The following is a 14,897-nucleotide window of genomic DNA, read 5'->3' as shown; positions in this document are numbered from 1 at the left end:
AGACAACAAGGAAGAAGGAGTAGGGGAAAGTAAATAAGTAAATCCTTCCCACCCTCTCCCCAAATGGGCTGAGATTAAGCAATCAACAACGAGCCTTTCCCCCCTCCACCAGGCACTTCGTGTCTGATTTCCAAGGTATTTAAGAGGCTCCTGAGCAGATAACCAAAGAAGTTGTTGAGCTGAGGAGCCCAATCAATTTAGAAATGGATGATGCAGATGTCCACGAGTTAATTGCATCTCATTCCAATTAATATAACCAAAGAAGTTGTTGAGCTGGGGAGGCCAATCAATTTAGAAATGGATGATGCAGATGTCCACGAGTTAATTGCATCTCATTCCGATGAATCATTGCCCAAAGAGGACCTCATCGATCTTTGACAATCCAATGCATCATTGCAAGACACCAAAACAGATGCAGAAGTTATGGATTCCCTACCACCCGCTAAAATCTTGGGATTAAAAAGGTTTGTATCAGAAAGTGGATGAATTTATCATTGAAGAAGGCTACTCCTTACTCTAATGAAGAGAGGAGTTCAAAGGTGTTCTGTAGCAGCCAAAGTCTTTCCAAAGTGGATGTCATTACCACAGTCAGCAGAACAAGTTTCTACCTCTAGAAACTACTTTACTTTGCTGCTCTCCTACTTCAACCCACCACGCACACTGTGCTTCTCTAATGCCAATTTACCCACTGTACCTCCATCTCGTCGATCTCGCTACTGACCTCTCGCCCACATCCTGCCTCTGGACTGGAACGCCCTTCCTCCTCCTGGCAGGCAATTACTCTCTCCCCCTTCAAAGTCTTACTGAAGGCACATCTCCTCCAAGAGGCCTTCCCTGACTAAGCCCTCTTTTCCCCTTCTGCATCTCCCTTGAACTTAGATTTGCTCTATTTATTCACCCCTTCTCAGCCCCACAGCACTATGTACATATCTATAATTTATTTATATTCATGTCTATCTCCCCTGCTAGACTGTAAACTCACTGTGGGCAGGGAACATGTCTACCAACTCCATTATAATGCCTTCCCTCGTGCTCCTAGTACGTTGCTCTGCACACAGTAAGCACTCAATAAATACGATTGATTGAGTCTTTTGCAAAGATTCATAATCGCATTAAAACCCCTCATTTACTTAATATTGTGATGTTATACATTCAATTACCTGAATAGAAAGATTAAACAACAGTTTAGTGACTTTTTCATTACAGTATCAGTCAATCTTATTGAGCACTTACTGTGTGCAGAGCCCAGCACTGAACGCTTGGGAGAGTACAATATAACAGTTGGTAGACACGTTCTCTGCCTATAACGAGTATATAAGCGCATAAAGGAATTTTATGTTAGTTTTTCCTGAGGTTCTGGAACAGATCCTAATATATGAAATGGAAGTCTATGGAAAAACATACCCCACATTGCAACCATTCATGCAAGCACATTTTCAAGGAACTTAACTTGGTGCCTGCTTGCACTGTTGAACCCACTGAGTGTTTTTCTGTCGTTCTCCCTCAAGCGTGGTCTAGTGGAAAGAGCCCAGGCCTGGGAGTCAGAGGATCTGGGTTCTAATCTCAGCTCTGACGCTTGTCTGCTGTGTGACCTTGGGCAAATCACTTCACTTCTTTGGCCCTCAGTTACCTCATCTGTAAAATGGGGATTAAGACTGTGAGCCCCGTGAGGGACAGGGACAGTGTCCAACATGATTAGCTTGTATCTACTCTGCCGCTTAATACAGTGCCTAATACAGTAAAAGCTTAACAGATACCATAAAAAAAAAAAGAGAGAGAGAGCACGATCCAGAGTGGGTAACAGGGAATGGGACCACAGGAACCTAGCACTTTTCTCCCCCTTCACACCGTACTTTCTGGGTAAACTATGAGGAGTCCCCAAGCTTCTGAAAATGGAAATTACCTATCCCTAGTTGCAAAGTGCTGGCCGACCTGCTAGGTAGAAAGGAGCCTCCAGGGGTCATTGTTCCAATATGGACCCATGGGGTCACGGTGCTGAAAGGGACTTTGAGAGAGGCTTTCACCTAAAGCAGCTCTATCTAGGTATTCTTTTCTTTAAAATCTCCAAGGGAAAGCCCCCGATCTTCCTTGGGAATGTTGTTCCGGTGTCCTCAATCCCTCGAGTTACAAGTCCCTCTTGCTGTAACCTGGAACCCATTTCTTCATGCTCTTCGGTAATAGAAATGGAACTCACCACCAGTCAGGTCACAGACCAGGGTGGCCCCACATATTGGCTTTAGGAGCCATAGAAGAGCAGTTTTGGGACTCCAAGTCGCACAAGGCAGAAATGATGGGGTGAAGTGGGGGCTAGCAATTGCTGGTGCTCTTCTCCACTGCCCCCCACACCTCCCCACCAAATGACTCCTCCCTCCAAACTCTCTCTTTCTTACATATCTGCTCTCCTCACCCTCCACACTCCAGCTCACACTCTTGGCTTCTTTTGAGCTCACCTTCTTATCATGCCTCACTCTCAATCCTCCCATCTCTGAACCTTTGCTCACGCCCTTCCTGCTGCCTAGAACTCCCTCCCCATCTTCAAAGCCCGCTTGAAAATCCACCTACTCCTGGAGGTATTCCCTGATGAATTTCCACCACCCCTGGATCTGTCACCCCCAAACACAATCCTTAGCACTTATAAATGAGGAAATTGAGACAAAGAGCAGCTAAGTAACTCCCCCAAAGTCATGCAGCTCCCAAGTCCCCTGATTCCCATTCCCATGCTCTTTCCACTAGACCACACCGCTTCTCCACTTGTGCATATATCAACTTGCAGTTATTTACCACTTACCAGTTACCAGTTTTTTACTCTTTTTTTTTTACACTCTTGCGATTACCAATTGTATCTATAGCATTCCTCCTGCTTTCACTGTCTGGGTATGACTCATCATGCCTGTCTCCCCCATTAGAACTGTAGGCTCCTAAGAGCACTGGTAAGGCTCCCAGGTCTCTGGATAGGGTAGGTGCTCAATAATTATTTATTTTGAAACATACCATTTTACACACTTAATAATGGAGGATGAGGGAAGGACTATCTCTGGGGAAGTGGGGGAGGTGTGAACCAGGATGAGAAGACAGTTGGGTGGAGAGCTCCAATTCTCTGGGAGCCACACACTGCTTTCAAAAGAGCCAAGATTATTTAAGTCCCAGTTTGGTCCCCCATAGCTTTTTATATACTTGAAAACTTAGTAGCTCCTAAGCATCAGATAAACAGTCAGGCCACCTTCCCATTTGATAGTTGTAAGTTTCCCCCATCTCCCACCAAAAAGAAAACTGCTGCATTACAGATCAATCCACCTATCATATTTTTTGAGCGCTTACTGTGTGCAGAGCACTGTGCTAAGCGCTTGGGAGAATATGATATAATAATATAACTGAGTTGGTAGACTCTGCCCACAAGGAGGTTAAAGTCTAGTGGGGGAGACCGACATTAATATAAACTATGGATATGTACATAAGTGCTGTGGGGCTGAGGGAGGGGGTGAATAAAGGGAGCAAATCAGGGTGACACGGAAGGGAGTGGGAGAATCAATCATACAACTTGTTCAAGTGAAGATGTACTATTTAGTTGTTTCACCCCGTTGAGTTGACAGTTGAGTGGCTAGTCCATCTTTTGACCTCCAACCTTTTGACCCCATCCAATTTTCTCAACTCATCATGCCCCGTGTAGCCTCCATACCCAAACTACCTTCCCTTGACAACCAAATCAGTGCTCTCAACACTACTCTCTCTACTGAACTCAACTCACTCTCTCCCCTATCCCTTCGTCGATCTGGTACCACTAACCCACAGCCCCGGATCACCTCCACAGTCCGCCTCCTTTGCTCTTGTGCATGAACTGCAGAGCACTGCTGGCAGAAATCTAGATATCAGGCCGACTTCATCCATTTCAAGTTTATCTTTGTGTGCTTTAACTTTACCCAGCAAAATTATTTCTCCATCTTTATTGACACCCATGCCCACTGCCCTCTTCGGTTAAGCCAGATGTTTCACTCCCTCCTCAAACTCTCTGTTCCCCCACTTCCCCCATCCCTTGCCCCTAATGACCTGGCCACCTACTTTATTCGGAAAATTGACATTATCTGGTGTGATCTCCCTAAAATCTCCCCTGCCCCTTCTTCAACTCTCCGATCTTTCCCAAAATAATCTCTAGAGGAAATCTCCTGTCTTCTCTCAAAATTCACCCCCTCCACCTGCACATCTGACCCCATTCTTTCAACATCTTATCAAAACACTTGCCCCCTCTTTCTTTGCTGACTGCCATCTTCAACTGTTTGCTCTCCAATGGCTTCTTCCTCACTGTTTTCAAACATGCCCATGTCTCCCCATCCTAAAAGTCCCTCCCTTGATTCCATGGCTCCCTCCAGTTATCACCCCCTCTCCCTCATACCATTCCTCTCCAAACTCCTTGAGCTAGTTGTCTACAGCTGCTGACTCAAGTTCCTCTCCTCCAATTTTCTCTTTGTACCCCCCCCCCCCCCGCCAATCTGGCTTTCATCCCCTTCATTCCACAGAAACCACCCTCTCAAAGGTCACGAATGACCTCCTCCTTGCCAAATCCAACGGCCTCTAATCCATCCTATTTCTCCTCGACCTCTCAGCTGTCTTTGACACTGTCGACCACCCCCTTTCCTGAAAACATTATCCAACCTCGGCTTCACTGACACTGTCCTCTCCTGGTTCTCCTATCTCTCTGGCCACTCATTCTCAGTCTCTTTCGTGGGCTCCCCCTCTGCCTCCACCCCCTAACTGTGGGGGTTCCTCAAGGGTCAGTTTTGGGTCCCTTTCTATTCTCCATCTACACCCACTCCCTTGGAGAACTCATTCGTTTCCATGGCTTCAACTATCACTTTGATGCGGATGATACCCAAAACTACATCTCTAACCCTGATCCCTCCCTCTCTGCAATCTCTCATTTCTTCCAGCCTTCAAGACTTCTCTACTTTCGATGTCCTCCCCTCACCTCAAAATTAATATGTCTAAAACAGAACTTCTTATCTTCCCACCCAAACCCTGTCCTCCCCATGACTTTCTCATCACTGTACACGGCACCACTAACCTTCTTGTCTCAGTAGCCTGTAACCTTGGCATTATCTTTGACTCCTCTCTCTCATTCAACTCACATATTCAATCCATCACTAAATCCTGTCGGTTTAACCTTTACAACATCGCTAAAATCCGCCCTTTTCTCTCCATCCAAACTGCTACCACGTTCATCCAATAACTTATCCTATCCTGTCTTGATTACTGTATCAGCCTCCTTGCTGACCTCCCAGCTTCCTGTCTCTTGCCACTCCAGTCCATACTTCACTCTGCTGTCCAGATCATTTTTCTACAAAAGCGTTCAGACCATGTTTCCCCTCTCCTCAAGAACCTCCAATGGTTGCCCATTCATCTCCGCATCAAACAGAAACTCCTCACCATTGGCTTTAGAGCATTCAATCACCTTGCCCCCTTCTACCTCATCTCGCTACTTTCTTACTACAACCAACCCCACATACTTTGCTCCTCTAATGCTAACCTTCTCACTGTACCTCGATCTCGTCTACCTTGCTGCTGACCTCTTGCCCATGTCCTGCCTCTGGCCTGGAACACCCTCCCTCCTCATATCCTACAGAGAATTACTCCCCCTCACTTCAAAGCCTCATTGAAGCCACACCTCCTCCAAGAGGCCTTGCCTAATTAAGCCTTCCTTCCCTCTTCTCCCATTCCCTTCTGTGTAACACTGACTTGCTCTGTTCATTCACCCACATCCCAGCCCCACTGCATTTATGTACATATCTGTAATTTTATTTATTGGTATTGATGACTGTTTATTTGTGTTGATGTCTGTCTCCCCCCTCTAGACTGTGAGCTCCTTACAGGCAGGGATTGTCACTGTTTATTGTTGTATTATACTTACTCAAGTGCTTAGTACAGTGCTCTGCATACAGTAAGCACTTAATAAATACAATTGAATCAATGAATTAATGAATTTGATCTGTGGCTGGGCTCAAACCACTATTTTTCTTGGAGACTATGAACCCATGAGGGATAGAGACTGTATGTGACCTGATGATCTTGTATCTACCCAGGTACTTAATACAGTGCTGGTCACATAGTAAGCATTTGACAAATATAATAATAATAATAATAATAATAAAAAAGAACTCTCTTAAGGATTTTGGCACTCAAATGAAAGAGACAGATCCAAAAGCTTGGCATTATCCTTGACTCCTCTCTCTTTCAACCTCCATATTCAGTCACTAAACCTTGTCTGTTCTTTCTTCCGATTACCTCCATAATCTGCCCCTTTCTCCCCATCCAAACTGTCATCATGCGGGTCCAAACAATCATTATATCCTGACTCGACTACTGCACTATCCTCCTCATAGACCTCAGTTACCTCATCTGTAAAATGGGGATTAACTGTGAGCCTCTCGTGGGACAACCTGATTATCCTGTATCTACCCCAGCGCTTAGAACAGTGCTCTGCACATAGTAAGCACTTAACAAATACCAACATTATTATTATTATTAGACCTCCCAGCCTCCAGCCTCTCCCTTCTCCAGTCTACACTTCACTCTGCTGCCCAGATTATTCTTCTAAAACATTCTCCTACGCACGTCTCCCCACTCCTCAAAACCCTCCAATGGTTACCCTTTCCTCTCCACATCAAGCAGAAACTCCTGGCTTTAAGGCATTCAACAAGCTTCCTCCCTCCTACTTACCCACTCTCTTTTCTCACTTCTCCCCAACTCACCAGCTCCGTGCTCAAGTTAACCTACTCACTGTTCTGCCTCAAATGTCTTGCTCACATTTTCCCACTTGCCAGTAAACTCCCTCCCACTCACATCTGGCACACCAGAGCTTGCTCCATCCTCAAGGCCCTTTTGAAATCTTATCTCCTCCAGGAGGACTTCCCGGAATAATCTCTCATCTCTCCACCTTATTTCCCCCATACTGCCACTTCAGCACTTCCACTCGGGTACTCACCACCCCCAACCCATTGCATTTATGTATACATTCATTCCATTGTATTTATTAAGTGCTATATTTAAATTCTGTTACTTCCCTCTTACTTGTAGTTGATTTTAATGTCTGTCTCCCCCACTAGACTGTATGTTCTTCAAAGGTTCTTCAAAGGTATGTTCTTCTCTACTAACGCCACTGTTCACTCATCCAGTCAGTTGTTCAATCATATTTATTGAGCGCTTACTGTGCGCCAACATAAGCACTTGGGAAAGTACAATACAACAATAAACGTGACATTCCCTGCCCACAATGAGCTTACAGTTCTCTTCCAACTGCTTAATACAGTGCTCTTAGTACAGAGTAAATATTCAATAAATACTACTGATTAAAGGGGAAATCAAAATAAGCTGAGGGCCTGGGTTCCTATTCTGTGGCAGAGCTGGAAATTGAACCAGGCACTCAATCAGTGGTATGTGAGTGCTTACTTGTGTGCAGAGTACTAAGTAAGAGTACTATGTACTCTTGGGAGAGTATAATACAACAGAGTTGGTAGACACGTTCCCTGCCGACAAGGAGCTGACAATCTAGTGAGTTCTACTTTGCAGGAGTTCTCTCAAGTATGGAATCTCCCTCCAAATATGGCATAGGAAGATTCAAAAAGTTCAATGCGAAACTAGGTACACTCAAAATAAATAAGACAATTTCCAAGAACTGCTGTACTCTGGTGATTTTGATGAGGATGCAGCTTTCTCTGATTTGGGGTGGTTTGATGGGATTTTTTTTTTTTTTTTAACATATCTGCTCTGACTCTCTGGCAAACAAAACTGGAAGTGACAAGAGTAATTCTATCTTCTACATGGTTTGGGTCAAGAAAGGAAGAATAGATCTGCCATGACTCTCCTACTTTTATCCATTCCTGTTACACCAAACTGTAACGTTTATTTTTCAAAACAGGAGAAATCAATCCTCCAACCAGCCCCTTTTCTGATGACATCATTACTGTGACAATGAATAACTGATGTTGACTTCATTTTGATCTATGACAGTTGTCAATGCAGCAGAACATCTGCAGGCTGTTAGGCTTGCTTGCTCACTGTACAGTCTGTTACTGACCTCTTGCATTTGATTGGTTTAGAGAGCATCTCCATTGTGTGGGTGAGCCAATAAATGATCGGCTTGTCCTTTATGATGTGCTTTTTTTTTTAACAAAGCAGATGTACTTTTATGAATAAACTGGTTCTGACCGGATAAAGCTTTAATGCTTTTAACTGAGAACGTTCAGGTTCAGGCTAATACTCGGCCAGCTAGTAATCGGACTGGGGAGAAGAGACATCTACTACTGTCAATAATGTCACGGGCCATCAGGAAAGAGTTGCCAGAATGGTCCCTGGAATTTATCATACAGAAAATAGTGTAGATGTAATTGGAGTGTCTCTCCATAGCTTTGAAAAGTTAATATTTGGATTGTCCCAAGGCTGCTTGACCTAAAAGGAGGCATGGATTAGAAATTTGATATTTATTCTAAAATAATAATCTGTGTGTCAAGCACTGTATTGAGCACTGGAGTAGATACAATACAGATTGGACACAGTCCCTATTCCACCCAAGGCCCACAGTCTAAAGGGGAAGGAGAACAGGTATTTCATCACCATTCATCACCATTGCCCTCTAGACTATAAGCTCACGGTGAACAGGGAATATGTCTATCAACTCTTATATCATAAAAAATGATAAATAATAATGATGGTATTTGTTAAGTGCTTACTATGTGCCAAGCACTGTTCTATGCACTGGGGTAGATACAAGGTAATCAAGTTGTCCCATGTGGGGCTCACAGTCTTAGTCCTCATTTTACAGATGAGGTAACTGAGGCACAGAGAAGTTAAGTGACTTGCCCAAAGTCACACAGCTGACAGGTGGCAGAGCCGAGATTAGAATCCACGACCTATGATTCCCAAGCCCATGCTCTTTCCATTAAGCCATGCTGCTTCTCACCCAAGCACTTACTACAGTGTTCTGCACACAGTAAGTGCTCAGTAAATATGATTGATTGATTAGACTGTGAGGCCCATGCAGGACAGGGACTGTGTCCAACTCTTTAAACTTGTATCTACCCCAGAACTTAGAACAGTCCTTGACACATAGTAAGCGCTTAACAAATACCATACAATAAACATTTTACATATGAGGAAACTGAGGCCCAGAGAAGTGGAGTGACTTGCCCAAGGTCACATAGCAGACAACTGGTGGAGTTGGAATTAGAACCCACGTCCTCTGACACACACACACACCTGTGCTCTTTCCACTAGGCCACCACACTGCTAGCCACGCTGCTAGCCATGGCAGTTCTTTCTAGTGTATTAAGGCTCTGGTTTTGATCTACGGAAGGAATTTCCATTGTCATTCAACCTAAAGCCGGATGCCTGCAGGATGGAGGTCTCAGGAAACCATCACTTTACAACTCAGAGACTTGTCTGCTGAACTGCACCCCTGTCAAGTCACATCCTGCAGATGCATTTGAGCTTGCTCACAAATGAATGCATGAATCCAATCACAGGCGTGCAGACCCATCCACCCACACATTCGCTGACACCCCAGTCCATCTGCCCCCCTCTTAATCCCCACAGATAGGAATTCACCCCACTCTCCCTGTTGATGGGTTAACATCCACACACATAAAATTGCCGGGCAGGGTGTGATAACAGAGCTTTTCTCCCCCCGGTTAGGTTGGGTGTATTGCTGGGGGTGGGGTGGGGGGAGGACTCTCCAGACCCCCTCCCCACATGTAGGGTTCACTGAATAAAGCAACTAACCAGATCAGTCAGGGGCTCAGTGATCTACACTGATTCAGTGGCAAATAACTCTGCTCCTAGCTGTTGTCCCAAGAACAGCAAGGAAATTTCCCTCATGCCCTTTGGTGCTAATTCATTTGTCTTCTAAGACAGCAGACTCTGGTGTGGTTAACTCAATCAGAACTGAATGAAGGGCTTTACCCCTGGGGCCTGGCTGACCACAAATAGCCAAATTGAAAGAATCTGAACAGAATCCGCCCTAGAGCTTTGAGGGAGGAAGGGGAGGGGGTTGCATCTGTGCCCCTCACCTCAGAGTTGCCAAGCATGAAATGAATATGTCCAGCGAGGAAGGCATGGCCATCCCTCTTGAACAGATTGGCAAACTAAAAGCCCTGAGAAGTGAAATGGTTTGTAGCAAGTTAAATAGCAAGATAAAAAAAAGTGAAACTGAGAAAGGAACCAAGAAGCCAGTGCTAGAGCATTCTGTTGAGGCAATGCTGAAGCTGGACAGGACTTCAAGAAGTCACTTTTTTTCTGGTTTGTTTTCTATGGTATTTGTTAAGCACTTACTATGTGCCAGGTACTATACTAAATGGTGGGGTAGATACAAGCTAATAAAATTGGATACAGTTTCTGTCCCATATGGGGCTCACAGTCTTAATCCCCATTTCACAGATAAGGTAACCGATGGCCAGACAAGTGAAGTGACTTGCCCAAAGTCACACAGCAGAGAAGTGGTGGAGCCGGAATTAGAACCCAGGTCCTTCTGACTCCCAGGCCTGCTCTATCCACTAGGCCATGCTGTTCCTCAATTGGCATGGGCATCAGTTGGCATCAGGTTGTGATAAAGCTCCATCAGAAATCTCCCAAGAAACCCTCCACTTGCCTTTATTATTATTATGATATACATTGAACGATTGCTCTGTGTCAAGCACTGTTCTAAGCACTAGTGTAGATACAAGTCAATCAGGTCAGATACAGTCCCAAATGGGGCTCACAGTCTATGTAGGAGGGGAACAGGTATTGAATCCCCATTTTAAAGATGAGGAAACTGAAGCATAGAGACGTTAAATGGCTTTCCCAAGGTCACCCACCAGGCTGGGATTTGAACCCAGATCCTCTGACTCCCAGGTCCGTGTTCTTTCCACTAGGCCCGCTGCATCTCAGTTCTTCCTTTTCTTGAGGGAACAGTAGTAATAGCATTTACTGAGTGCCCACTGAGGGCAGTGTATTGTACTAACCAAAGAGGTGACACGTTCCCTGCCCACAAGGAACTTATACTCCGAGCAAGGGGAATCAGATATGAAACGATTTAGAAATAGGGTCATCAAAGAAAATAAAGGACTGTACAATGAAACGAACATGTATACACGAGTGCCGAGGATGTATATATACATAAGTGCTAGACATGGCCAATGGACAGATATGACTTGGGGTGCTGGGAATTAATTGGGGAAAGCTTGTCGAGGAGGTGGGATTTCAGGTGGGCTTTGACTCTCTTATGTTTCAGTGAATTAGGCCTCAACATTTCAACGATATCAAGCCGGAAGGCTGACCAGAAAGCTAAAGAAGAAGAGAGACACGGGAGTCCCTCGCTCTGAAGCTAGATTCTCTCTGCATGTTATTATGTCCAAGGGTCTGTAGACTTCTTCCTCAATGCCTCTTAAAGTGGAGGTTGGGAGGGGTGGGGAGGTCTCTAGAAAGAGTTTCTAGTTCTCCTCCCCACCTTGGCATCCCTTATGGCTAATCCTTGACTTGAGGATATGGAGATGTGGTCCTAATAGGAAATTGTGGTATTTGTTGAGAGCTTATTCTGTGTCAATCACTGGAGTATATACATGATAATCAGGTCAAACACAGTCCCTGTCCTACATGGGGCTCATAGTCTAAGGAGGAGGGGAGAAATCCCCTCTTTTCAGATGAGGAAACTGAGGTACAGAGAAGCTAAGTGACTTGCCCACAGTCACACAGCAGGCAGGTATTAGAATCCAGGTCCTTGGTCTTTCCACTAGTCCATGTTTCTTCTGGCCCTGCCCAGTGAGATGTGAATACTACATTGTAACAAAGAAAAGTTTCAAAATCTCTGAGGAATGAAAAGCCTAAGTTATGGGGGACTAACATTTAATAATAATAATAATAATAATGATAGTTATGGTATTTGTTTACTGCTATGTGCCAGGCACTGTACTAAGCGCTGGGTGGGAGTACAAGCAAATCGTGTTGGACACAGTCCCTTGTCTCACATGGGGCTCACAGTCTCAATCCCCATTTTACAGATGACGTAACGGAGGCACAGAGAAGTTAAGTGGCCTGCCCAAGGTCACACAGAAGACAAGTGGCGAACTGGGACTAGAACCCATGACCTTCTGACCCAGGCCATGTCCTCAGCCTTCTGGCCAGTGCCCACAGACCGGTTTAGATTGTGACACCAATTGGCAGAATCTGCACCCCATTCTTTCTTTAGGGTAGGTTTGGACTACCCCAAAGGCCTCTGGCTGGTGGCCTTTGAGATAATAATAATAATAATGGTATTTATTAAGCACTATGTGCCAGGCACTGTACTAAGCACTTTGCACCTCCCCTTGGCAGGGATTGGGAGTGGAAAAGAGAATAAGGGAGGGGAGAGAGGAATAGCCCCACTAGAGATCTGCCCGTTCACACTTTTACCCATAGGGTCCATGTGGCAAAATTGTGGGTGGGGTCAGATAATCAGTGACAGGAATGGGTTGGGTGCAGGTAAATTCCACTGCATCGAATGGATGAAAAGGTAGCCACCCCAGCAATCGGGATGCCTTGGGTAAGTGTGGCTGGGACTCAACCATTGTCTGTCTTGTTTCCCTCCTCCCAACCCCATCCTAAACCATTTTGCTCCAAGGGGAGGATGGTAGGATGGCTGCAGATGTGCCAGGATAAGGAACAGGTCAGGTGGGATTGGGGCCTAGATATATAGGTAGCTGCCCTGCTGGGTGAGTCCCTTCCTCAGTACACCCAGCCCAAACTTCACCAGCCCTAGCCCTTGGTACCTCTATTCTGTCAGATCTGTAGGTACCCAAAGCTATGTTACAGGTTAGCCCAAATGAGTAGATTTTTGCCAGGGAGGGGTAGGGTGGGTACAGGTGAGTCTCTGGGTAGCACTTCTGGACTGTCTAGAAGTGAGGTCAGAATTAACCTGAGGCCCCCTCTCCTGGAAGTTCCAACCCAGTGATATGCCATCTTGGAAATTTATCTCTAGACTGGAAGCTCACTGTGGGCAGGGAACAGATCTACCAACTCTGTTCTATCGTACTCTCCCAAGTGCTTAGTACAGTACTCTGCACACAGTAAGAGCGCAGTAAATACCACTGATCGATCGGGTCTGACCCTGCTCCTCAGGAGGGCCTAGCCTCTTACCAGGGCTCATTGAAGGCGGCAGTCCTATGAGTACTAAAGACAGGAGCACAGTGTTAAATTTGGAGCTCAACCCACAGCCACAGATCTGGAAACAAATGCATAGAGATAGGTTCCAGATAGGGTGTGTGTGTGGGGGGAAAAAAACAGAAGGCCCAATCTATTTACCTCCTACCATCCCTGTAGTGTAATGTTGCAAAAACATCCCAGAATAAATTTTACTCGTCCCCTGCAAACCCAACACTCCAGCCTCTCCCCGGAATGTGGGAGTGGAGAGGAACAGGAAGAAAAAAGGGAGCTGAAGTCACAGTAGGCTCTTTGAGGGGGAGAGGGGGTAGAAGGGAGTAGGAGAAAACTGAGGCTGAGCTGGAATACTAGGTGGGGCCCTTCACCACACCCACATACACACCCACCCCATGAGGAGGTCAAGGGACTCAGGGCAGCCTAGCCACCCTCTGAGCTCTCGGTTGGAGACAGCAGCAGAATACTGCAGGTGACTTCTTGGGATGGCTCTTTGGTCCAATTCCTGGGCCGAAGAGTAGCCATTCCTAGGAATCGGGCCAAAGAGCCATCCCGGAGCTGAGGATGTTTCCAAGTGAAGTCACCAACTCTGGTTTTGTCCCGAATCCAGGCCCTTCCAATTCCCCTTAAACTCTGCGCACCTACCTCGGCGGGGATCAGCCACGGCTCCCTGGCTACTGCTGTGAAGACTGTCTGAGGCCTGCCTCGTCTCCTGTTCTACTGAAGTTAGGGGACTCGGACAAAAGGGGAGCACCCTAAATCCTGAATCTTCGTCTCAGTCTACGAGGAGACTTTCTCACCTAAGGGCCCCGAAGGGTTCCTCAGATGGGAGGGGCGCCCCCACGACCAGCACAGCTCGCAGGTGTCAGAGAGGAGATCTGTGCTGGATAAAGTTACGTTTTCCTATGGCAAACCCCAACGATCCCTGCCCAGATGGCAGGGAGACAAGCGAGGTAGCTACCCTCAAGTCCAGAGGGTCACAAAGTCCTGGGTTCCTGGGCAGGTCGAGAATGAATATGATTTAGCAGAGCCAGGTGTCCCCTGTCCCTTAACCTCTTCTCCTCCCCACCCACCCTACCCCATGCATGTTCTAGGGGACCAGCTGATCCCTGCTGGAGTCTGGGAGCAACAGACTGAGTTGCATAATTACCCCAGAACATGATGTGTTTTGAGCTCTCTATCTGGCGTCAGGTTGGGGACCCTCACGGGCAGAAGGTGCCCGGTCCCATGGATCCAGTGGGGCTGGCCCAGCGTGCAGAGGCAAGGGGGCGCAGCAACTGCCAGCCTTTGTGCCTACCAGAATGCCCGGGCATTTTGAGAAGTTCCCAAGATTAAAGCGGGCCTCACCTGCAGCCCCCGACGTCTCAGAATACTGGACTCATCCATCGTTCTTCTCTGCTTTTCCTCTCCCGGCTCTTTACCAGGTCTCCATGCCGTTCTAATAGTCTCTGCTGGGGCCAGCGGCAGAGTAAGTCTGGGTTTCCGCTCCTCTCTGCTGGATTGGGCGGTGGGAAGTCAGCTGATCGTCTTCAGACCTTAATGAACAGACAGAGCCCGCAGTCAGAGCCCCATATCCTGTCATCAGCGGCTGGCCGCGTTGCTGGGGAACACAAAGGCGATTGCTGAGGGGGGGAGGAGAGGGGAGAGGTAGGGGAAGAGAGGGGAAAGATGGGGGGAGGAGGGGGAGGTGTGAGAAAGAGTGGGGGGATGGATGACGGGGTAATGTATGGGGAGGGGGGATGTAT

The 14,897-nt window shown here is 46.5% G+C and overlaps 1 protein-coding gene across 1 annotated transcript in view; it reads right to left on the bottom strand.

Moving 5' to 3' along the window:
- Nucleotides 1–14,695, bottom strand: part of MAST3 (microtubule associated serine/threonine kinase 3) — a 96,583-nt gene extending 81,888 nt beyond the window's left edge. Inside the window, exon 1 of the mRNA XM_029050400.2 lies at nt 14,500–14,695. Within this exon, the coding sequence (XP_028906233.1) occupies nt 14,500–14,538 (39 nt within the window). The 5' untranslated portion in view covers nt 14,539–14,695. The remainder of the gene's footprint in view (nt 1–14,499) is intronic.
- Nucleotides 14,696–14,897: the final 202 nt, after the last annotated feature.

Source organism: Ornithorhynchus anatinus, chromosome X1 (genome assembly GCF_004115215.2).
Source record: "Ornithorhynchus anatinus isolate Pmale09 chromosome X1, mOrnAna1.pri.v4, whole genome shotgun sequence".
Taxonomy (NCBI): Eukaryota; Metazoa; Chordata; class Mammalia; order Monotremata; family Ornithorhynchidae; genus Ornithorhynchus; species Ornithorhynchus anatinus.
The sequence above is the reverse complement of the archived record's forward strand: the minus strand, read 5'-3'. Positions and strand labels throughout refer to the sequence as shown.